At 43.1% G+C, this 24,793-nt stretch overlaps 1 protein-coding gene across 1 annotated transcript in view; it reads right to left on the bottom strand.

Annotated features, from left to right (window-relative positions):
* The window catches only part of TMC2 (transmembrane channel like 2), an 81,887-nt gene that overhangs the window by 10,310 nt on the left and 46,784 nt on the right, over positions 1-24,793 (bottom strand). The window contains exons 9-16 of the mRNA XM_024743185.1: positions 23,700-23,842; positions 21,331-21,478; positions 15,246-15,434; positions 13,949-14,128; positions 12,356-12,505; positions 10,286-10,414; positions 8,553-8,620; positions 7,495-7,734 (exon numbers count right to left, since the gene is read on the bottom strand). Coding sequence (XP_024598953.1) covers positions 7,495-7,734; positions 8,553-8,620; positions 10,286-10,414; positions 12,356-12,505; positions 13,949-14,128; positions 15,246-15,434; positions 21,331-21,478; positions 23,700-23,842 — 1,247 coding nt within the window. The remainder of the gene's footprint in view (positions 1-7,494; positions 7,735-8,552; positions 8,621-10,285; positions 10,415-12,355; positions 12,506-13,948; positions 14,129-15,245; positions 15,435-21,330; positions 21,479-23,699; positions 23,843-24,793) is intronic.

Consider the following 24,793-nt stretch of genomic DNA (forward strand, 5'->3'; position numbering starts at 1 on the left):
CAGAGGTTTGATATCTTTGGGCAAGATACTGAAAATTTCTCTGCCCTGGTTTCCGCGTCCATATAATATAGTACAATAATAAAATAGTATATACAATATGGTATTATAAATATAATAACAGCATTTGTCTCAGATTGTTCAGAGGACATAGACATGAATTCATATAAAACATTGAGTATGGGGCTGTCAAATTATAAGTGCCCTCCAAAATGTTGCATCTAGAAGCTTCATTTTTCTCTTATGTGTCAATCAGGGGTTAGCAAACAATGGTCCATGGACCAAATTTGGCTTGTTACCTGTTTTTATAAGGCCTGTGGGCTAAGAATGGCTTTTACATTTTTAAATAATTGGAAAAATATCAAAAGAATAATAATATTTTGTGACACATAAAAATTGAAGTATGAAATTCAAACTTCAGTGTCTGTAAATGTTTTATTGGAACACAGCCACGCTCATTTATTTATGTATAGTCTCTGGTTGTTTTTGTGCTATAATAGCAGAGATGAGTAGTTGTGTTAGCAAACATCTGTGGCCATCTCAATGCTTAGTACTGCTGCACAGCACACTACAAATTGCAATGATGTAGTTATAACATGACAGCATTTCAAGTGCCACGCATATCACCGTATCATAACATTTAATTTATCATTAGTAGTATTATTTGGCTGTGCCCTGCAGCTTGCGGCATCTTAGTTCCTCGACCAGGAACTGAACCCGCACACTCGCCAGTGAAAACGCAGAGTCCTAACTACTGGACCACCAGGAAATCCCTACTATTTTTTAAATTACTACTGCATACCCATTTTGTAAAAACAAGAAAAGTGGACTTCAAATGTGATGCTTAAGTCACAATAGAATGTGGATTATTTTGTCATTGAATTATGACGTATTAGATGATGCATTAGTTTTCAGTGACTACTGTGTAACCAATTACCATACTGGAGGCTTAAAACAATACAAATTATTTTCTTACAGTTCTGGAGGCCAAAAAGTCTGAAATGGTTTCACTGGACTGAAACCAAGGTGTCAGCAGGGCTGCTCTCCTTTCAGAGGGAGGCTCTAGGGAAGAATCTGTTTCTTTTTCTCAACTTTTACAGCTTCATTCCCTGCATTCCTTGGCTCATGGTCCCTTCCTCTATCTTCAAAGCTAGCAGCATAGAATCTTCAAATCTCTTTCTGCTTTCAAGGTCACATCACTTACTGCTCTTCTATAGTCAAATATCTCTTTGCCTCCCTCTAATAAGGACACGTGATTTAGGGCCCATCTGGGTAATTCAGACAATCTCCCCATCTCAACATCCTTAATCAGATAAGCAAAGACCATTTTGATGTATAAGGTAACATCCACAGGTTCCAGGGATTAGGACCTGGATATCTTTGGGAGCCATTATTCAGCCCACCAGTCTGCTCTCTGGCCTCCAAACATTCACACTCATTCCACCTGCAAAATATATTCACCACCATCCCTACATGCCCCGAAGTCTCAACCTATTACAGCATCAACTCAGAGTCCAAAAATCCCATCTAAATATCATGGACTCAAAAGTCCCAAATCTCATCTAAATCAGGTGTAGGTGAGACTTTGGGCATGATCCATTTTGGGGCAAAATTTCTCTCTATCTGTGGAGCTGTGAAACTAGAAAGCAAGTTATTTACTCCCCAAATACAATGGTGGGTCAGCCATAGGATAACAGTTATAGATATTCCAATTCCAAAAGGAAGAAAATGGAAGGAAGAAAGGTCACCAGTTCCCAGCAATTTTGAAGTCCAGTCAGCCAAATTCCATTAGATTTCAAAGGCCTGAGAATGATTTTCTCTCGGCTCAACCTGCCTGCAGCTCTGCCGTCCAGGCCAAGACTCTGGCCTCGGAGTCAACCTTCCTTTTTCTTGAAGAGTAGCACAGGTTTCAGCTGAGTAGATTTGATCAGCCTGTTTACTGACTATAGAATATTTGGAGTCCAACAGCTTTCCTTCATTTGGTCTCTTCTCTGCCCCTTTCAGTCCAAGCTCTGATACTGCTCATACAACAATCTCAAATACCTGGTGGGGCTTCCATGTATGTTGTGGGAATTCAGTCCATTACGCAAGAGGGTCCTACACAGATCTTTCCTGGATAATTCCATTTCTATTTCTGGCTTCTGCTGAGATGGTTGAGAGGATCCGAGTTACATGCTTAAAAGAATCATCTGTGTGAATGAATATTCAGATCCTTCAGAAGCACTAGCAAAATGTTGTCCAGCCTCCTCCTTGGCTTTCTCCTTAGAGCATGCTTTCCTAACAGTGGACCTGTTTTTAGAGTCTTCTGAAAACTGGACAGACTGAGAATTTCCCAAATCATCAAGTCCTGGTTCCTTTTTGCTTATCAGTTCTTTCCTCAATTTATCTCTTTCTTCTCACATTTTTAGTATAAACAGCAAGAAGAAGCTAGGCTGCACCTTCAACACTTTACTTAGAAATATCCTCAGCTATAATCTCCAAAATATACAAACAGATCATATAACTCAACAACAACAAAAAAACAACCCAACTGAAAAATGGGCAGAAAACCTTAACAGACATTTCTCCAAAGAAGACATACAAATGGCCAGTAGGCACATGAAAAGATGCTCAATATCACCAATTATTAGAGAAATGCAAATCAAAACTACAGTGAGGTACCACCTAACACTGGTCAGAATGGCCATCATTAAAAAGTCTACAAATAACAAATGCTGGAGAGAGTGTGGAGAAAAGGGAACCCTCTTACACTGTTGGTGGGAATGTAAGTTGGTGCAGCCACCACAAAAACAGTATGGAGGTTCCTCAGAAAACTAAAAATAGAACTACCATATGATCCAGCAATCCCACTCCTGGGCATATACCTGGACAAAACTATAATTCAAAAAGATACATGCACCCCTATGTTCATAGAAGCACTATTCACAATAGCCAAGACATGGAAACAACCTAAAGGTCCATTGACAGATGAATGGATAAAGAAGATATGGTACATATATACAATGGAATATTCCTCATCCATTAAAAAGAACAAAACAATGACATTTGCAGCAACATGGATACAACCAGAGATTATCATATTAAGTGAAGTAAGTCAGAAAGAGAAAGATAAATATCATATGATATCACTTATATGTGGAATCTAAAATATGGCACAAATGAATTTATCTACAAAACAGAAACAGACTCACGGATATAGAGAACAGACTTGTGGTTGCCAAGGGGGAGAGAGGGAGGGGGAGGGATGGACTGGGAGTTTGGGATTAATAGATGCAAACTATTATATATGGGATGGATAAACAACAAGGTCCTACTGTATAGCACAGGGAACTATATCCAATCTCCTGGAAAAAAAACATAATGGAAAAGAATATTAAAAACATGTATATATGTGTATAACTAAATCACTTTGCTGTACAGCAGAAATTAGCACAACATTGTAAATCAACTATACTTCAATTAAAAAAAAACAGAGAAAAAAGTTTTTACTAAGATTGATCTTCAAAAAAAAAAAACAGAAATATCCTCAGCTAAATATAGAAGTTTATCATTTACAAATTCAGCTTTCCGTACAACTGAAGGACATAGTTTATCTAAGCTTTCTGTCTCTATATAACAAGGATACCCTTTCCTCTAGTTTCCAAAATCATGGTCCTCATTTACCAGTGATGAAGTAATTAAATTGTAGGAGCTGAAGGAATGTATTCAGAGAAAATATACTTAAGACTTTTAGATTTTCCAGCAAGAGCAGTTGCTTGAAGAGTTGAGGACATTCAAACACAAGGCAAGTGATCTCAGGTGGTTTTCTTTGGCTCTTAATGAGCCAATAGATGTTTCTGATACTGCTTAGTTGTTATTCGAGGAGTTAATGCCAAGTCTGAAGTGACTGAAGAATTAACTCCTATGAATATTCTGTGCAGGACATATATGGGTGAAATTTTCTCAAAGAAATTGAGAAAACACTAATTTAGTACAACTGAATGGAATGGAATTCAGTACAACTGAAATGAAGTGGAATCTGCTATGATGTGCTACAACTGATAATGGTCAAACTATATGTAGAGCAGAAGTCAGAGCTGAACAAATTAGCAAAGCTTGTGAAAATTTCAGTGTGTGCACACTGTGGTTATTCATTTTCTTATTCATCAGTAAGTAATCTGTAGAAAATATTTGAATCTATCATGTACAATTGAGTCAATAGTGTCAATGGTAAACTTCATTTGCTCTCATGACTTAATCATTTTCATATCTGTGAATTTTTATCAGAAATAGAAACTGAATATCCTGACTTGCCCTACTGCACAGCAGTCCGATGGCTTGGCAGTAATAAAGCTTTATGGCAAATTTTTTTTCTGTGGTGGTAGATGTGTTGCCATGTCTGGCACAAAAATTGATCTGGCAGCAAAGATGGCTATCTGGGCAGGACAACTGATTTTTGATGATACAGAATAGTAACTCTGAACCTCTATTATGTGAAATATCACCTCCTTCCCCTCAAAAGAATTCCATTCTTCTCACTGGTAGTCCTGTATTACAAAAAATTATACTCGATTATTATTATCATATTTTGAATTTTGCCAGTAAAAACTTTGTGGGTATTTGTTTCTCTCCTGTTATATAAGTACCTACATAATAGTCTTGATTTTGTCTCTTGATCCTCAAAGCCTAAAATATGTACTATCAGGTTCTAAAAGAAAAAAGTTAGCTGATCCCTGGTGTAGATAATGCTTCCCACCTCATAGCATTGTTATGAGTACCAGCTACCCCGAATTCAGGCAGGGCTCAAGCTTAACGAATTCGTATATATGCCCTACTATGGATTAGCACACTCCTCCAAGTACTTTACAGATAACAGCACACTAAACCCTCACAGCAACAACTGAAATAAAGTGGAATCTGCCGTGATGTGCTACAACTGATAATGGTCAAACTATATACAGAGGAGAAGAAGGCATAGCTGAACAAATTAACAAAGCTTGTGAAATTTTCCATCTCAGAGGCAATGAATCTGCTGTGTAACTTGCTCAAGATGACCCAGCTGGCAAACAACAGAGCCAGCTCTAGAGTTTATGCTCTAAAACAGGAGTGGGAGCAATTTTTCTCCAAAAAAGATTTTAGGCTTTGTGAGCCAGATGGCCTCTGTTGGAACTACTCAAATTCTACTGTTGTAGTTAGAGAGCAGCCATAGATTATGTGTAAGCAAATGAGTGAGGTTGTGTCCTAATAAAACTTTATTTACAAAAACAGGTGGTCTGGATTCGGTCCATGGGATGTAGTTTACCAACCCTTACTTTTAACTATACGCTCTACAATGCTGCCCATCTCACTCATTTATCTTGCCTGCCTGGATCTGGTCCCAACCCTAAAAGTGTAAGGGGTCTGGTTCAAGCACTGACCATAAATTTTCTCCTAGACACTGGGTGTAAAGCAGGGAGAAAGGAAGAAAAAAAAAAATCACACCTGAATGGAGCTTATGGTCTGGTGGGGGAGACGGACAGCAAACAAGATGAAAAACAAAAAGAATGGCATGCTAGATGTTGGTAAAGAGATGTGATAAACAGAAGTAATGACAAGACGTGCGTGCGTGTGTGTGTGTGTGTGTGTGTGTGTGTGTGTGTGTGTGTGTGTGTGTGACTTCAGTTAGGGTCTCCAGGGAAGGCCTGAAAAGGTGACCATTGAGTAAAATTCAGAAGCAAGTGAGAGGACAGCTGTGAAAATGCTTAAGGGATGAATGTTCTCGCTGTTGGTGTTTTTTTTGTTTTGTTTTGTTTTGTTTTTCTGTACGCGGGCCTCTCACTGTTGTGGCCTCTCCCGTTGCGGAGCACAGGCTCCAGACGCGCAAGCTCAGTGGCCATGGCTCACGGGCCTAGTCGCTCCGCGGCATGTGGGATCTTCCTGGACCGGGACATAAACCCATGTCCCCTGCATCGGCAGGCGGACTCTCAACCACTGCGCCACCAGGGAAGCCCTGTTGGTGGGTTTTGATCAGAAGAGTGACAGGAAGGAGGTGGCAGCCATGTGTCCTCCTGGGCTCCACTCGTGGGTCCCTTCCTCTGCTATCTGGGTGTCAGCTGTCAGGGCCTCAGGGAGCAGATGAAGCAAGAGTGGGGCAGGTGGCGAGGGCCAGACACGACACGGGCCTACTCACTGGCCTCCTGCCTGGAACAGGTGGGTGGTCTGGGCAAAGGGGCACTGGCTGAACCTTTACACCCAGAGCCCAGCCCTCCAAACCTTGCTCAGGAAGAAGCCTAAGGAAGCTTCTGCCACTTCTGCCATGTGGTTGTCCCTCAGCCTGGTGCCCAGGCCTCCTGCCACTCAGCATGGTCCTCCACTCTGGATCCAGCCCCCCTTTCCTTCTATCTGGACCCCCGTTCAGCCCCATCACACTCTGCTGTGAACTCTCCTGCTAACGACTCCTCTGAGCTCCCACAGCCCTTGCTGTGGGGCACCAAGCACAGGGCTTTATCAAGGTCAGTCCGTTATAAACTGAGACGTGTCAGTTCAGCATTTCCCAAAGCGTGTTGATCCACATTAGTAGGCAGTGTTGGGACTGGAATGAGGAGGGTGAGGCCCTGGGGTGCACAGTTTAAGGAGGTACTGCCCTCGGGGCTGTGCAAGTGCAAGGTGGGCACCTTACTAGCCTCACCCTCCTCCCTGCCCTAGATGGTGTTCCATGGAGCAAGGGTCTGTGGTCAGTAGGGACGGAAGCACCGGCTTGCACACGGTCTCTCACTGCACGTTTCTTCAGAGCCTTGAATAAAGGAGTGTGCATTGTGCATTTCTAAGTGAGGAGGTGGCAGATAAAAGGGGCAGCATGTCCCAAACTCTTGAACCACAGAATCCCTTTTTATGCAGAAAAGAAAGGGCTTTGTTTTCAGAGGGTGTCGCATTTGGAAATTGAGCAGTAGATGCACATTCTCTCTCCATCTACCTCCTTACATAATTGTTTATCTCTTTATATACAATGTCCAGTCCCTGAAACTAGTCTGGCTTATACCTTGAGCCTACAGTGCTCTGTAGAGCATGAGGACCCTGTCAAGAGTCTCAGTAGCGGCTTCACATTTGAATGGGACTTGTAAATGTACGGTCATTTCATTTTCAGAATGTCCCCTGTTACTCATCCCACGGCAAGGTAATCCAGGGCAGTAGGTTATCCATATGTTAAAAGGTTAGAGCTGTGCTGTCCAATATGGTAGCCATTAGCCACTGGTGGTTATTTAAATTAAAATTAATTTAAATGAAATAAAATTAGAAATTCAATTTCTTGGTCCACATTTCAAGGGCTCAACAGCCACATGGTGGCTACCATATTGGATGGCACAGACATAGAACACCTCCATCCTGCAGAAAGCTCTGCTGAACAGCATTAATGATTTTCCCAAAGCTCCATGGCCTTTCGCAGGCTGACGTGACACCAGAACTGGAATTCTGAGCCTGAGATCTCTGAGCAGACTGCCCTGGGAGAAGAGGTGCTCCCCTGCAACTGAGGCTGTGCACCTGAATGGCCCGCAGTCAAAGGAGGGTGGAAGGGACATGACGGTGTAGGCCACCGGCAGGAGGCTGAGGAAAAGCACCAGCAGCAAGAGGCCCATGTAGAAGTTGTTGGATCGGGAGGCTTTGAACACGCGCTCGTGGGGGACGTTGCTGCTCATCACTGCCCAGCACTGGAAGTACATGGAGGTCAGCAGGCGCAGCACGTTGATGCCCACCAGTCCTGGGGCATAGAAGGAGCCCATCCTGGAAGGGCAGAGACCACACACCTGGTTGGCTCGACAGCAGAAGAGGCCGGGGAAGGACGACACAAGGAAACGGGACTGATGGGCTAGGGGCAGAAGGCCTTGTTGCTTTCTCTGTAGGTCGCAAGGGAAGGGGCCTCCCATTTAACCAGGACATTTATGACCAAGCCATAGCCATCCATTCCTCAGGACAGAGACTCTCTGAGCATTCCTGGCTTGGGTTCTGGCAAGGATTTTACCACTGCCCCACCGCCAGGCATGGAGCAAATTACATGGCCTCTTGTCTGTTTCTCCATGGCCTCCATTAAACAGCATTGATGCTCAGAAAAGTATTTGAAGTCCTTAACTTAAAAGAATTGGATATTGGCTTGCTATGAGCCTTTGAAAGCCTTTGGCTGAAGTCAGGCAGCCTCCTCTAACTCCTTCTCAGAGGGAAGTTCCTCAGTTCATTTATCTCCCTCCCTCCTCTCTTTCCTTTCCTCCCCTTCCTTCTCCCTCCCTCCCTTTCCTCCTCTTCTTTCTTTCCCACTCTACTTTATCCTTTTTTCCTTCTTCTCTCTCTCCTCCCTCTTTCCTCCCTCTTCCTTTTTTCCTTCTCTCTCCCTAGCTCTTCTCTCCCCTCTCTATGTATATGGTAGCAAGTGGGTAGGCCAGACACTGTCCTGGTTCTCCTCTAGTCCTGTTCAAGCAAAAGAAGGGAGCTCAGAGAGGCCAGATGATTTGTCCAGCCTCTCTCTAGCTGGTTGAGAGGCAAAGCCTGGGATTCCAGCTTTTTGACTCCCCAAATGAGGTGATCACCAGAGGAAATGGATAACTCACCAGATCATTCCTTGGTTGAAGATCAAACCAAGCACATTTCCACTAATATCAAACTCAGCATATGAGGGCTGGAGGGAGAGAGAGAGAGAGGAGAGAGAGAAAGTCTGTTAGGTCGTGTCAGCCAGACCCCACTACCGGTCAACTGACCAAGCCACTCCACCCCAAAGAGCCTGCCCTGGTGACCAGAGAGGAACCTTAGATTCAGAGTTCTATTTCTTTAACATGTTTTCAACTTTTAAAAAAGAGTTTTGAAGTTCTCAAACTTGAAACTTTCTTCAATGTCTTCTCCAATGAAAATAATGAGAATTTTTTGGGAATTCCATGGCAGTGCAGTGGTTAGGACTCCACATTTCCACTGCAGGGGTCTGGGTTCAATCCCTGGTTGGGAAATTAAGATCCCGCAAGCTGTGCAGCATAGCCAAACTAAAAAAAAAAAAAACACAGAGAGAGAATTTTTACCTTTTATGGCCTGCAGGCTGACAGTGTGTTCTTGGGAGGCCCCAAGAGAACATTTTATCAATGTTCTAATCAGAAATGTAACTTGAAATTATAAGCAAGGAGTAAATCAAATAAATAACAAAATGCAAATAATTAAATGAGGAGTCAAATGTAAAGAAAGCTTTAAAAACAAAATAAATAAATCCTCCAATTCTCTTTTCTCCTTCTCATCATTTTCTAAAATTAATTAATTTTTGGCTGCGTTGGGTCTTTGCTGCTGCACGTGGGCTTTCTCTCTACTTGTGGTGAGCAGGGGCTACTCTTCGTTGCGGTGCGCGGCCTTCTCATTGCGGTGGCTTCTCTTGTTACGGAGCACGGGCTCTAGGTGCACATACTTCAGTAGTTGTGGCTCGCGGGCTCTAGAGCGCAGGCTCAGTAGTTGTGGTGTACGGGCTTAGTTGCTCTCCGGTATGTAGGATCTTCCCGGACTAGGGATCGAACCCGTGTCCCCTGCATTGGTAGGCGGATTCTTAACTACTGCACCACCAGGGAAACCCCACTGTCATCTTCTTTTTCATGGAAAGGAACCACCTCAGCCAGATGCAGATTTTCAACCTGACTCTGATTTTCAGAGTTTTGGAAATTTGTCAACTGTTTGAAAGAACATAAAGTGTGTGAGCATTAGGGAGTAGTCGGTGTCCTTGTGAGGCCACCTGAAACCTGCTTCCCAATTTGTCTTCCAGAAATGGAGATAAAAAGTGACAAGAATGAGAGAAGGAGGAAAACAAAGTGAGGAGAGAGAGAAGGAAAGTCAGGTGAGCGTGGATTAAAGGAAGAAACATGCAGAATCCAAATATAGGAGGGTTAAATCTTGGGAATTTAAAATTTAACATTTGAAAATATTAAAAAAACTTTTTAGGGCTTCCCTGGTGGCGCAGTGGTTGAGAGTCCGCCTGCTGATGCAGGGGACACGGGTTCGTGCCCCGGTCTGGGAAGATCCCACATGCCGCGGAGTGGCTGGGCCCGTGAGCCATGGCCGCTGAGCCTGCATGTCCGGAGCCTGTGCTCTGCAATGGGAGAGGCCCCAACAGTGAGAGGCCCGCGTACCGCAAAACAAAAAACAACAAAAAATACTTTTTATCTACTGGATTTTATGTCCTGCTTAGAAAAAATGAAATACTACTTCACAGAGACTGTCCTTAAGCGTCTAAAGAAATGCACAGAATGCATCTGACTGTATCAGAGAGGATGATTGGAATGCCTTTCTGCACAACATCCATGAAGTGGTGACCTACAAATCCAGCCTCCAGGTCCCAGCACCAGCAGTAGTTCATGAACCGGACAAAGCAAGCCCGCAGGAAGTCCCCCAGCAGGATGGTGATACACGTTACCAGCATATCCGACACCGTCAGCCTCATGAATTCCTACAAGGAGGAACATAGAGAAAGGAGATAGTCAGGGTTTGACCATGCCTGCTTCTCCCAACTGACTGCATGCCAACGCTCCCCCACCCACTCTTATTCTTCTTTGTGACCCTCTGATTAATGGTGGTGCAGATAAAAGACCCCATGCTTTGAAAAATGCTTACTATAGGTTCCAGCTCTACAAGTTACTAATTTATTGCTTTGGAATAGTCTCTGAACCTTTTGAAGTTGATACATTAACCTTGCAGGGTTACTGGGAAAGTTAGTGATTATGTATGCAAATTGTCTGGCAGTTGGCAATACCCAGTATTTGGTAGTTATCAGCACTATTGCATAGATGTAGGATCTGAAGGCTCAATCCTTGCTTCCCCCATCTGCTCTGAAGTGCCAGCTGCCCCAGCTAAGACTGAATCTGACCATTGTCCCTGGGGACAGCAGCTGGTTTTCTTCACCCCCTGCTAACTGGATTTTTTTTGGGGGGTATGTAGAGAAAATAATGTAGGCTTTTCACAGAGGCACATAGAAGAAGAGCCAAAAGCAAAAGAACAAAGTTTTCTTTGATGTGTAGAGTACATATAATTTATTATTTTTTTTTGAAAAGTTGGAAAGATCTACCTGACTTCATCACAATCTTTAAGACATCTAATAGTCTTGGAGTTCCCAGGGGACACAGGGTCTGCTCTATCCATTTTTGTATCTTCCAAGATGATTAATAAAGCTTGCTGGATGAACAGATGATGAGTTTTCAGGGTTTTTCCATAACAAGAATTTAGACTATTACTCTTAAGTAAAACACAAACTGACTTGTATCAGGTCTCCACGTCTATGCAAGGTGATGCTCTGGGGCCTGGGGTGAAGGTGGTGGTGGACATAGGTGAGCAGGACATAACGCCTCAAACCCATCATTACCAACAAACTCAGAAGGAAACAAGTTTTAATCAGTGATGGGCATTTCAGAGAGGAGGGCAAGATAGATGGAAAAGAGAAATTCTATAGCAGAATATTCCAAAGGAATCATGTAGGTAACAAACTCTCTTTTGTCTTCTAAAGAGGGTAGGTTTTACTGACTTGAAGGCTTTCTGTTACACACTGTGATAGGTTTAGAAATGTGAGCTGCTCTACATATTAAAGATGAGGACGATTTGAAGAGAATGGGGGAATTTAGACTGGAGGAGATGAGAAGTCCTGAGTCTGAGCCTTCTGTGAAGGAAGCAGGGAGAAAAAGCCCCCAGGACCCCGTGGAAAGGAAACCCTGCCTCAGGAAAATATCTGCTGGTGGACTTGTAGGCAGTGTCCGATGAAGTGTGTGATATAATCCTCTCCTCTATGGGACTTCATCAACCTCCGTTAAAAACACTGTTGTCCAATGCTCTATGGGCATGGATTCTTCAGGGGTGGCAGGTGAATAGAAACCCCATGCAAAGAGATGGAGTTGAGGAAGAGAAGGCAGCTGATCCCTGTGTTACCTGTGAATACTTCAAGTTTCTGCCTAGGAAGGCAAAGAACACTAGCCTTTGAAGTCCACACTGTGTAAGCTACAGGAACAGTAGTGAAAGTGGATAAGGGGAAATGGTCGTGGTTAATTTTTGACAATCTAATGAAAACCTTTAATTCTCTTTACAGAAAAATGCACAGATGCATATACACACAAAATCTTGTATACAACTTTTAGGAGTTGTATTCATGATTTCCAGGTGGAGAATCTCAGGCTTTCAGTGAAATCTGCAGTAAAACTCCAAATAAATCCAAGTGGTATTAGACTGCTAGATGAAGCACAGAGAGAAATGTTTGAGACACTGAAAAGAAGATAATGTGAAAAGGTGGAACTTTCCTAAGAAATGCTAGCTTGACATTTTGGTGGCTTAAAAATGGAAACATCAAGAAGGGACAACGAAGAACTGAGAACAGGGATCATCTTTTCAGGAGAGCGTAACTACTCACAATGCCCACAGCTGTCTCCCAGCAAGAACCCCGGGGCACATCTGCAGGGTGTAGGGGTGGCCGGGGGACGCTCTCGTTCCAACCCGAGGAGTTGTAGTAGTGAAACAGAGTCCAGTGAGTGATGTTCTTTATTTTCTCTTCGTTAGAAAGCTAGAATGGAAGATGGAGATGTGGGGTTGGAAGGAGCCAGGGAAGGTCCAATGTTTCTACAGGAACAACAAATAGAGCCAGCATATGCCACAACCCTACCATCTAGCCCCTGCCCTACCCCTCAACAGGTCTCTCCAGAAATGCCCTCCCAGTCTTTCAATCTATAGAGGAGAGGCGGGCAACTGGCTAAAGTCCTTGGGTCTTTTCCAGAAAGTTTTCTTCTCTGTTATTATTCATCTGTCCCTTCATCCATTTGTCCATCCATTCAGTTACTCATTGTTCTTTTGAGATTAATTTATTCAGGGTCTATTCTGGGCCTATAAGGCAATGGTGACACAAGAGTGAACAGGAGTGACACAGGAGTGAACGGAGCTTTCCTCAGAAAGTTCACTGTCTAGTAAGTGACAGAGATGAACAGACAATTACAGACCAGAGTGATAAGAGCTGTGGGAAATTTTCTTTGGGGACTGAGGAAATCCACATCAGACAACAGGGCCCTTCCTGGGGGCGGTGACATCTGAGCCAAACTGCAGGAGGATTAGTCAACTAGTCAAACACGGGGAGAAGGATGGAGAGAGAGGCAAGAGAGAATTTTGCCCCGTGGAGGAAACGTGAGGCTCAGGAGGGTGAAGGAGTTTACTAGGGTAGGAGGGAAGCAAGAAATGAAGGTGGAGAGTAGGCAACGGTCAGATCCGGTCACTTCCATGCTGAGAGACTTCCAGTAGCTTCCTGTTAACCTCAGGAAAAAGTTCATGAGGAGGGACGTGTGGGAAAGAGGAGCATCGTAATCTGGCCCTTCCCCCAATTTCACTTTTCACTTCTTCCCCTCCACTCTGTTGTTCCGCTAACTCATAGTTCCCTGTGTGCATGAGCTGTTCCCTCTGCTTTTTCCAAGGTCTGCTAAGATCCCCCACGGTGGGGCTTGCAGCCCCTCCTGTGTACTGCCACACTGCCCGGGGCTTGCTCCCACTGAAGCACCTGCCCCAGCATGCTTCGATGAATGAGTCTGTCTCCCCTGGAACAGGACCGTGTCTTGCTCTCTGCTGTACCCCCAGGGCCTGGCTTGGTGGGTACGCTATAACCACCTGGTGAGCAGTGATGAAAGGTTAACTCAACCATGACTTATCATCTCAGTGGGCGCATACCGGGCTGGTAAACATTTATGGCAGCTAAGAAACAACACGGGAAAGCCTGCAGATAAAATATTAAGGGTACCAAATGACATGCAGATGATGTGAAAAAGCCTAAGAAAAAGACAGTAAAGAACTGAAGCAAAATGTTAACAATTGGGTCATAGGAATCTGCTGATATTTTTCTTCATTTTACTTTTCTGACCTTTCCAAAAATTTTTAAATTAATATAAATTATGTGCAAGGAAATTATTATAGTTAAAAATGAAATTTGGTGGGCACTAGGAATTGGGGGGATGTTTGTGGTCTTTACCTTCAGGTGGACGTCATCCATCAGGGCCAAAAGAAACGTGTAGAGGTTTCCGAGGAAGAGTGCAAAGATGCGTCCCAGCTGCCACTTCAGTCCAATGCGTGGGTGGTAATTCTCCAGGGCAGCAATGGTTTCAAACAGAGGGGGACAAAACATCCCAAGCAGGGACATCACAATTTCTACCTGAGAAATTGGGAGAGCTGGGTTAGTTTTGTCATCAATATCACTTGCTTCTCCACCATCTCTGCACCCCCAGGGCCATGCATCTTCATCTCCTTTTTGCCCCCTCCTCTGCCTCTGGAAATGCCCCGGGGTCTCCACAACTTGCTGTATGACCCTGGTGAAGGCACCAACAAGCCCTGAGCAGTCAGTGTATGTTCCACAGGTCCTAATTGCTCTGTGACTGGTTGTCACCACGATTGCTGTTATTAGCATTGATAAAAATAGCAAACTATCTTTGAGAAGTAAATGAATTAACATATGGGACAGTGCTTTGTGTTCTGTAAAAGCTGTGAGCTACGTAAGAATCTCCTCATCTCAGGAGCATGGAAGACCAGAAACTCAGATCACAGAACAGAACCAACAGTAGAGAGATGTGGTGCAGGGTGTGGCCTTTGGGGTCAGCTTCATTCACACATCTGGTGGTGGATTTGCTGTCACCTAAGGTGATGAGATAATTGGGCCATGTGCCGCTCATCATTTAGGAGGCTAGCTGGGCATCATTCACATGGTGGGGGTCTCAGGTTCCCAAGAGAGCAAGTTCCAAAATACAAGCACTTTTCAAGTCTGCTTGTATCATTGCTGCTACTGTTTCACTGACTAAAGCAAGGGATGGGGAAACAGATTCCACCTCTTCATGCGAGGAACTAGAAAATCACATTGCAAAAAAATGTGGATACAAGGATGGGAAGAATTTGTAGCTATTTTGGCCAACTACCACAGATGTCAAATTCCCAGGAGAGATTTATGGATTCAATGCAAGCGCAATAAAACCTTAATGTGTGTTATTGTGGATCTTGATGAGAGAACTCACTCTGTCAGATATCAAGACATACTATAAAGCCATAGTTTATCAGTGTGTTATTAGTGCAAGCATAGACAAATAGACCAATGGAACAGAAAAGGAAGCCCAGAATCACACCCATGCATTACTAGACAATTGATTTATAAGCGATATAATTTCACTTTTTAAAATTAGTCCTATAGTCCAGAATTCAATAATTCAGCTGAATGGCATAGGAACCAGGGTAATTTCAGTATTTTCCTGAAATATTCACTTCAGCAGAGATGCCCTCCTCACCTCATTTCTTTCATACCAGCTGACATTCTGCATTTTGGAGAATTCTTGGGATCGTTTCACCACAAAGTAAATGAGGTACCCACTTCCACACAAACAGCAGATGATGAGAAAGTTGGCCAGGACACGGAGAAATCTTGTCAGATGGACATTTTCTTCTTTGTTACTCTCTTGTTCATCCACTATTGATTCCTTGATGTGTGAAAATGAGGTGTGAATAATAACAAGAAACCACTGTTGTTGGGTTCCTTGAGATTACTACTTTCTATATTTCCAGAAATGAAAGAATTCAGAGGGGGTGGTATATGGATAATTCTTTTCTTTAAGAAAATATATTTTGAATAGGTGAGGGAGATTAAGAGGTACAAACTTCCAGGTGAAAAATAAATGTCACGAGTATGAAATGTACAAAGTGGGAAATATAATTAATGACTATGTAATATCTTTGTAGGGTGACATATTATAACTAGACTTACCATGGTGGTCATTTTGAATTGTAGAGAAATATCACTCTGCTGTATAACAGGAACTAACATAGTGTTGTAAGTCAATTATACTCAACAAACAAACAAACAAACTTATAGAAAAAGAGATCAGATTTGTGGTTACCAGAGGTGTGGGATGGGGTGGATGGAGGGAGAACTGGAGGAAGGCAGTCAAAAGATACAAACTTCTAGTTACAAGATAAATAAGTACTAGGGATGTAAGGTACATGTTAAATATAATTAACACTGCTGTATGTTATATATGAAAGTTGTTAGAGTAAATCCCGAGTTCTCATCACAAGGAAGAATTTTTTTTCTATTTCTTTAATTTTGTATCTATACGAGATGATGGATGTTCACTAAACTTATTGTGGTAATAATTTCATGATGTATGTAAGTCAAAGCATTGTGCTGTACACCTTAAACTAATACAGTGCTGTATGTCAATTATATCTCAATAAAACTGGAAGAAAAAAGGAATCTTAAAATTTACATTTTTTCTTGTTACTTCTACTTTGGTACATGTACTGACAAAGCTTAGATTTACTGGATACTTACTGTGTGTTAGATGTGGGGCTAAACACTCACCATCCATTATCCTTAATCCCAACAACAAACCAGTTACCGCTACTAATGCCCAGAGAGATTTCAGTATCCAATGGGGACTGTTTTAAATCTATAGATCAAGGAGTTTAGAATTGAATCTGAAAAATACTGAGTCTTCTGGGACTTCCCCACACTTTCACTGCAGGCAGTGCAGGTTCGATCCCTGGTCAGGGAACTAAGATCCCATATGCTACCCGACTCGGCCAATGTCAAGTCTTCTAAGACAGGGGCTGGGTTTTTTTTTTTTTTTTTTTCTCCTCTCACTGTTGTGGCCTCTCCCGTTGCGGAGCACAGGCTCCGGACGCGCAGGCTCAGAGGCCATGGCTCACGGGCCCAGCTGCTCTGCAGCATGTGGGATCTTCCCGGACCGGGGCACGAACCTGTGTCCCCTGCATTGGCAGGCGGACTCTCAACCACTTGCACCACCAGGGAAGCCCAGGGGGCTGGCTTTTTTAATAAAAAAGTTCTGGCCAAGTTTTTTTCTATTAAAAAACCAGATAGCAAATATTTTTGGTTTTGCAAGCCACGTGGTCTCTCTCATAGCTACTCAACTATGTCTCTGTAGCATGAAAGCATCTATAGATAATATATAAATAAATGAGCATGACTTTGTCTCAATAAAATCTTATTTACAAAAATAGGCAGCAGGCTGGATTTGGACCCTGGGCCATAGTTTGCTGACCTCTGTTCTAATCCATGGGCATGGTATATTTTTCCATTTATTTAGAGTTTCTTAATTCCTTTCAGCAATGTTTTGTACTTTTTGGTGTAGGCAGTCTCACACTTTTTTTTTTTTTTTGGTTAAATCTATATTCCTTGGAATTTTTTGTACTTTATGACATTTTATTGGAAATGGAATTAAATTATTTTCTAATTATTTGCTGCTAGTGTATAAAAACACAATAGGTTTTTTATTATTAACCTTGTATTCTGCATTAGTAAGTTTTTCATAGAAAGACACAATTAGTATATGGCAGAGCCAGGATGGAAAATGAGGTCTCCCGGACACCAAAGTACCTGGGAGATTTTTTTTTAATTGAAGTGTAGTTGATTTACAATGTTGTGTTAATTACTACTGTACAGCAAAGTGATTCAGTTGTACATATATATATACATTCTTTTTAAAAAATATTCTTTTCCATTATGGTTTATCATAGGATATTGAATATAGTTCTCTGTGCTATATGTTAGGACCTTGTTGTTTATCCATTCTATATACAAAAGCGTCCATCTGCTAACCCCAACCTCCCACTCCATTCCTCCCCCACCTCCCTCCCCCTTGGCAACCACAAGTGTGTTCTCTATGTCCATGAGTCTCTTTCTGTTTCCTAGATAGGTTCATTTGTGTCATTTTTTAGATTCCACATGTAAGTAATATCATATGGTGTTTGTCTTTCTCTTTCTGACTTACCTCATTTAATATGATAATCTCTAGTTGCATTCATGTTGCTGCTAATGGCATTATTTTGTTCTTTTATATGGCTGAGTAGTATTCCGTTGTACCACATCTTCTTTATCCATTCATCTATCAATAGACATTTAGGTTGTTTCCATGTCTTGGCTACTGTGAATAGTGCTGCTATGAACATAGGGGTGCATGTATCTTTTTTGAATTATAGTTTTGTCTGGATACATGCACAGGAGTGGGATTGCTGGCTCATATGGTAATTCTATTTTTAGTTTTCTGAGGAACGTCCATACTGTTTTCATAGTGGCTGCACCAACTTACATTCCCAGTAACAGTGTAGGAAGGTTCCCTTTTCTCCCTTTTCTCCACCTCATGTGAGGTGGTACTTCATTGTAGTTTTGATTTGCATTTCTCTAATAATTAGTGATGTTGAGCATCTTTTCATGTGCCTATTGGCCATCTGTATGTCTTCTTTGGAGAAATGTCTATTTAGGTCTTCTGCCCATTTTTGGACTGGGTTGTTTGTTTTTTTGCTGTTGAGTTGTATGCACTGTTTGTATATTTTGGAAATTCAGCCCTTGTCGGTTGCATCGTTTGCAAATATTTTCTCCCATTCTGTAGGTTGTCTTTTTGTTTTGTTTATGGTTTTCATTGCTGTGCAAAAGCTTGTAAGTTTGATCAGGTGCCATTTGTTTATTTTTGTTTTTATTTCTATTGCCTTGGGAGAAGGAAGGAGATTTTTCAATCAATTAACAGTTATTGTGTTCGGGTTCAGTTTCAACTAACTCATCAGGTAGTTAGTATACATTAACACACACAGTTCTCATGACATGTGTCCTGTTATATAAGTGGTTTTTAACAGACTCAGAGGGGAAGCCTTCTCCTTCCCATATGTTCAAGGTGCTTCACAGGCATTGACCTTCTTTGTCTCTCTCTAGTGGTCCCGAAGGAAGGGTCAAAGCCCTTGTTGACCCCTACCCTGCCCTTGGATGCTCCACCACAGGCTTTGCATTGCTGAGAAGGAGAAGGAGAAGGAGAACTGAGCCCGCTCCCTGCTCTACCCACTGCCAAGCTGACTCTGGGGCTCATGAAACCCATGTAGTGAGTTGCTGAGCCCAAGCCCTGTCCCTGGTGGGTGTACCTGTCTTCTGTAGGCAACGATTGGTATCAGTGGGCAGCAGCCCCCTTCTCCTCCCAGAAGGGCCAGGAGAGAAGAGAGAGAAGAAGGCAAGACAACCAAGCACCGTTGCGGTATAGATCTGACCTCTGCAAGGTCCTGGGGTAAAAAAGTCTGATTGATCAGACAGGAGAAGCATTGGACTATCAATAACTTTATTTATCTTTTTTTTTGAGGACTATCAATAACTTTGAATGGTTTTTAAGAAAACATACAGATGGCCACCAGGCACATGAAAAGATGCTCAACATGCTAATTATCAGAGAAATGCAAATCAAAACTACAATGAGGTATCACCTCACACCTGTCAGAATGGCCATCATTAAAAGGTCTACAAATAGTAAATGCTGGAGAGGGTGTGGAGAAAAGGGAACCCTCCTATGCTGTTGGTGGGAACTGCAGCCACTGTGGAGAATAGTAAAACTAAACATAGAGTTACCACATGATCCAGCAATCCCACTCCTGGGCATATATCTGGAAAAGACAAAAATTCTAATTTGAAAAGATATATGCACCCCTATGTTCATTGCAGCACTATTTATAAGCACCAAGACATGGAAGCAACCTAAGAGTCCATTGACAGATGAATGGATAAAGAAGATGTGGCATATACACACGCACACACATACACAATGGAATATTACCCAGCCATATAAAAGAATGAAATAATGGATGGACCTAGAGATCATCACGCTAAGTGAGGTAAGGCAGGAACAGAAAGACAAATACCATATGGTATTTTTGTATCTAAAATATGATACAAATGAACTTATTTACAAAACAGAAACAGACTCATAGACATAGAAAACAAACTTATGGTTACTAAAGGAGAAACGGGGGGATAAATTAGGAGTTTGGGATTAGCAGATACAAACTACTATATACAAAATAGACAAACAACAAGGTCCTACTGTATAGCACAGGGAACTATATTCAATAACTTGTAGTAACCTAGGAAAAGAATATGAAAATGAATATATATGTATAACGGAATCACTTTGCTATACAACAGAAATTAACGCAACATTGTAAATCAAATATACTTCAATTAAAAAAAAGAACTCTATTTGTAGTGAGGTGGATGGACCTATAGAGTCTGTCATACAGAGTGAAGTAAGTCACAAAGAGGAAAACAAATACTGTATGCTAACACATATACGTGGAATTTAAAAAAAAAAAAAAGGTTCTAATGAACCTAGGGGCAGGACAGGAATAAAGACGCAGACGTAGAGAATGGACCTGAGGACACGGAGAGTGGGAAGAGTAAGCTGAGACGAAGTGAGAGAGTGGCATGGACATATATACACTACCAAATGTAAAATAGCTAGTGGGAAGCAGCCACATAGCACAGGGAGATCAGCACGGTGCTTTGTGACCACCTAGAGGGGTGGGATAGGGAGGGTGGGAGGGAGAGGCAAGAGGGAGGAGATATGGGGATAAATGTATATGTATAGCTGATTCACTTTGTTATAAAGCAGAAACTAACACACCATTGTAAAGCAATTATAATCCAATAAAGATGTTATAAATAAATAGATAAAAAAGAACTCTGAATGGTTTTTACAGTCATGGAGGGAAAAGTGAGATGTGCAGTGCTTCTGCCTTCATTCATCTGCTCACCCTCAGGCTTGTTTTCGTTCTATATTCTGTAGGCCACCTCATATCTCTCTTGTGAACAAATTAATAGATAATTAAGTGTGGAGTTGTACACTTAATTGATTCCTTTATTCCCACACTCCCAAACCGGGTTCTCAACTCTTTGTGGGTGTTCTTGGGGGATTTTAAAAAAAAACAATGCCAGGGGCTTCCCTGGTGGCACAGTGATTGAGAGTCCACCTGCCAATACAGGGGACACGGGTTCGTGCCCTGGTCTGGGAAGATCCCACATGCCGCGGAGCGGCTGGGCCCATGAGCCATGGCCGCTGAGCCTGTGCTCCGCAACGGGAGAGGCCACAACAGTGAGAGGCCCACGTACCGCAAAAAAACAAAACAAAACAAAACAAAAAAACCAATGCCAGGACCCCACCTCAGACCAATTACACCAGAATCTCTAGGGGTGGGGCCCAGAAGATTTTTAATGCTCCTTAGATCATGCAAACATGTGTAAATGTTGAGAACGGCTGCCCCAAGTGTGTCCTTTCACTTCCTCCAGCAGAAAGCAGTTCCATGAGGAAAGAGGCAGAACCAGGGACCAGCTCCATGATTCTCTGCCATGTTAAGAAACAGATGGTGGGTACCAGCCATGAAATTTCTTTCTTGAAGGCTTGAGAGCTATGCTCCCACTTCTGGTAAAGCTCTTACCACAAATTAATCAGGGATCTTATTTCCCATGCCCCAGCTGGGAGAAGTCTCCCAATGACAGGAGGGACCCAAAGTTCCCCTGGGAAGTGGGAATGGCCCTGAAGCGACTACCTTGAAGCTGATGGTGATGGAGGCGTATTTGTTGTCGGCCGTCTCTGAATTCCCGATCAGGTAGTCCCAGCTGGTGAACATCTTGAAGCTGAATGTGAAGTTATCGCTCTCCCCGTCGTTCGTGCTGCCCTGGGTGTTGCCGGCCATCCTGTAGGGTGCACACTGCTGTTGTTATGTCTGCCCCTGTGTCTACTGTGTCAGCCCAAGGGAAACCTGGCCTAAGCTAGTCTTGGGCACAGATGGCAGATATCCAGTGAAGGCAAAGAGCCAAGATGGATTTGAATCAGGCTACCGATAGCCAGAGCACCTTCCCCCCAAATTCAGAGTCCCCTGCGAGCACACATGGTGTCAACTGCATAACAAGGAGTCTGCAGGGTACAGAAAACACTAACCATGTTTTCTACCCTGATGTCTGATGTCTTGCGGCTTGACTCACCTGCAAATGTTTTAGAACTCTTCATTCTCACAGAGAATATCCCCTTCTAATTCATCTGTTTTCTTGGATAAAAATCATATTTTTCTGATGTAAAATTCAATAAGCCCTGAGGCAGTTAGTACTACAACCAGATAATACGCACATCTTTTTCTTAAGCAAGCTCGGAGGAAAGTACCTTGGACCTGCCTTGATAGCCCCCTATGTCATCCTACCTGTCCTCATCCTCTTGAGACAGGTCTGGGACCTGGGACCCTTTGCTGCAGTGCTGGACACACCTCTCCTTGAGCTACAAAATACAAAGAAACTATATGGGACTAAAAATAACTGTGTGCATGCTCAGTTGGGGCAAATGCTGGACCCAAAAGATACAAAAAGACAAAAAAAACAAAAAACAAAACCCAGCTGCCATTTCTGAAGAGCCAGGAGCAAAAACAGGGCATTGGGAGCAAAAGCAGGGTATTGAGCATGCCTGCACACACCACCTAAGGGATGGGCAAAACACCTAAGCCACACTTCTGGCCTGACCCCTGGACATGCCCCTACCTTCACCCCATATAAGAAACAAGCTTTCCCCCCCTCAGTGAGCAAGCAAGGGAACCTGCTGTTTGTACTTGCTCCCCCACTGCTGCAGCAGCGGCCCCAGGAAAGCCTTGCCTGAATTTCTCATCTGGCCTCTAGTCAACTTCTACTGATTAAGGAAGCCAAGAACCCTGGTTGGTATCACTCTCTTTGCGCTTCCTGGAGATCAGTCCCGTGGGAACCATGGAATCCCAGGCAGGGGTTCCATCAGATACAATGGGGGTGGGGTTGCCCCTCTTTGACTCTATCTGATGTGTCGGGCTTTTGGGATTTGCAGTTCCAGGGGCCTGGTTGCCTTAGCTAATTTTTTGGTTCAACAGAGAAACATTCCATATCCTTAAATTTGGCACGGAAAAACATAGCAATGTGAAGGCTAAGAATAAAACCAAGCCTGTCTCGCCTGTGTCCTTTTTTTTTTCCTTTTGTTTGATAGAGCTGGGCAGCCACATGTCACCTAGTGGTCACCGTCTTGTGCCAGGCAGGCTCTTGTAAACAGCAGCATTTTCCCCTGAGACGATGAGATAGAAAACCCAGCTGGGCCCGCACATCGCTTTCCGCTTTCCGGGGGTTCTAGCCGGGCTTCAAGGGCGCTCTGTTTCCTGTGCAGCGGCCCTGTTCTTCTCTTGTGGCTCTGCTGAAGGGTGAGTGGGCCTGGTGGTCAGGTCTGTGCACAGACTGTGTCCCCACCCTGCACAGCCTGTGCTAACTGGGGTCCTCTGACTTAGAAGAAGGCAGTTTGTGGGCCAAAGTTTTTCTTCAGAGAACATGAATTAAGAGGCACAGACATATTAAAAAGCCATTTCTGACCACAGAGACAAGTAGAGTTGGGGCTGGAGAGGACACCAAGGTTACTCACTGCCATATACACTGGTTTAGCCTCATTGTATCTTTGTAGGCACCAGCTCAGTTCTCACCTGCCAGCTAGACAGAGAAGCAGAGGGTTTTTCTGAGGATGCTGGGCTCTGGGGAAAACAGAAACAGGCCTTGGAAACTTCTCCAGCCTCTCCTTAATTAGGGTACCATGTTCCCTTTCAAGCCACACTGTTTTTTTCGACAGTTTTGGGGACTCAGTAGGATATCTGCTGCCTCAGGGCCTTTGCACATACTCTTGCTTTGTCTAAAGTGCTGTGCCCAGCCTCCTCTAAAGGGCTTGTCTATCCCATTTCCCAGAACTTCCCACATTACCCTGTCTATGTCTTTTATACCCCATATGACAATCTGCATTTGCTTTATTTGTTTCCTTGTTTTCTCTCTAAATCCCCAACAAGAAGGTAAGTAGGCACAGTGTGGCCACAGGGGTGGGCTGTTTGTGGGAAGAAAATTAAAAGCCTGTAAATGAGACAGTCATACTTACGATCTAATGACGATCATAAGGCTGTAGCCGAACACGCTGACCCCCACCATGAAGTAAGCCATGGGTAACCTGTACCTCAGCCACCCGATGGTCCTCTGGTTGTTGTAGTAGCCGTAGAAGAGAGCGGAATACTTGATGTAGCCCTGTGGGGCAGCAAAGCCAAATGCTCTGGGTTTGTAAGCTCAACGTGACAGTCATCGGACGCTTCCATCGACCTGGGGTTTCTTTCTCGGGTGTGACGGGAGCCGGAGGGGAGGAAGGAAGGGTTCTCGATGTTCCTGTTTTTCCCTTCACTCCCCCAGTTGCTCCAGAGTCTATGCCCGTCTCCACGTCTCCCATTTTCTTTCTCCTGTCTATTTCTCCATTATAGAGTGCATGGAGACACAGCACGGGGAGGAGAGTGTTGTTAACATTCAGGACAAATTAGGGATAAGAGGTGTGTGTGTGTGTGTGTGTGTGTGTGTGTGTGTGTGTGTGTGTGTGTGTCTATGTGCACATGCACACACGGCTCCAAATTCCCCCTCCAACCCCCACCCAGTGCTCAGGGTCTTAATTTAACACTCTGGAACTAGAAGGGAACCCGTGAACTTTCTCAGTATTTCAAAACTTCTAAAGAAAACTATGTGATAAGGCTCACGATCTAACCTGAGCTTCAAGTTTCATTTTGGTTTTGGTTTTTGGTATAATTGGCTTTACGTGTAATTAGCACACTTTTTAGGTATAATTATTTAGGTGTAAAATTAACTTATAATTTTAGCACTTCTTTTATGTCTTTGCTGAATAAAAAACGGGATTATTCTGGCCTCACACAGATATGTAGTTGGACAGGGGAGCCAAATTTTAATAGTATTTTTTCATATACTTGGGGCTATTTCTTCTTCGATATCATACCTCAACCCAATAACTAAATAGTTATTTCTTAAAGGTTAGTTGCAATGTGGAATATGAATCACATAATGAACTTTTTCATACCTTAAGATCCATTGCTCTCCCCCAAATACTAAGTAATTAAAAAGGGAAAAATACTAACTTTACAGCAGAGAATTCTGGCAGATATCACTATTTTTTTTTTTTTTTTTTTTTTTTTTTTTTTT

The sequence above is a fragment of the Neophocaena asiaeorientalis genome, unplaced genomic scaffold (assembly GCF_003031525.2).
Source record: "Neophocaena asiaeorientalis asiaeorientalis breed wild unplaced genomic scaffold, Neophocaena_asiaeorientalis_V1.1 scaffold82, whole genome shotgun sequence".
Taxonomy (NCBI): domain Eukaryota; kingdom Metazoa; phylum Chordata; class Mammalia; order Artiodactyla; family Phocoenidae; genus Neophocaena; species Neophocaena asiaeorientalis.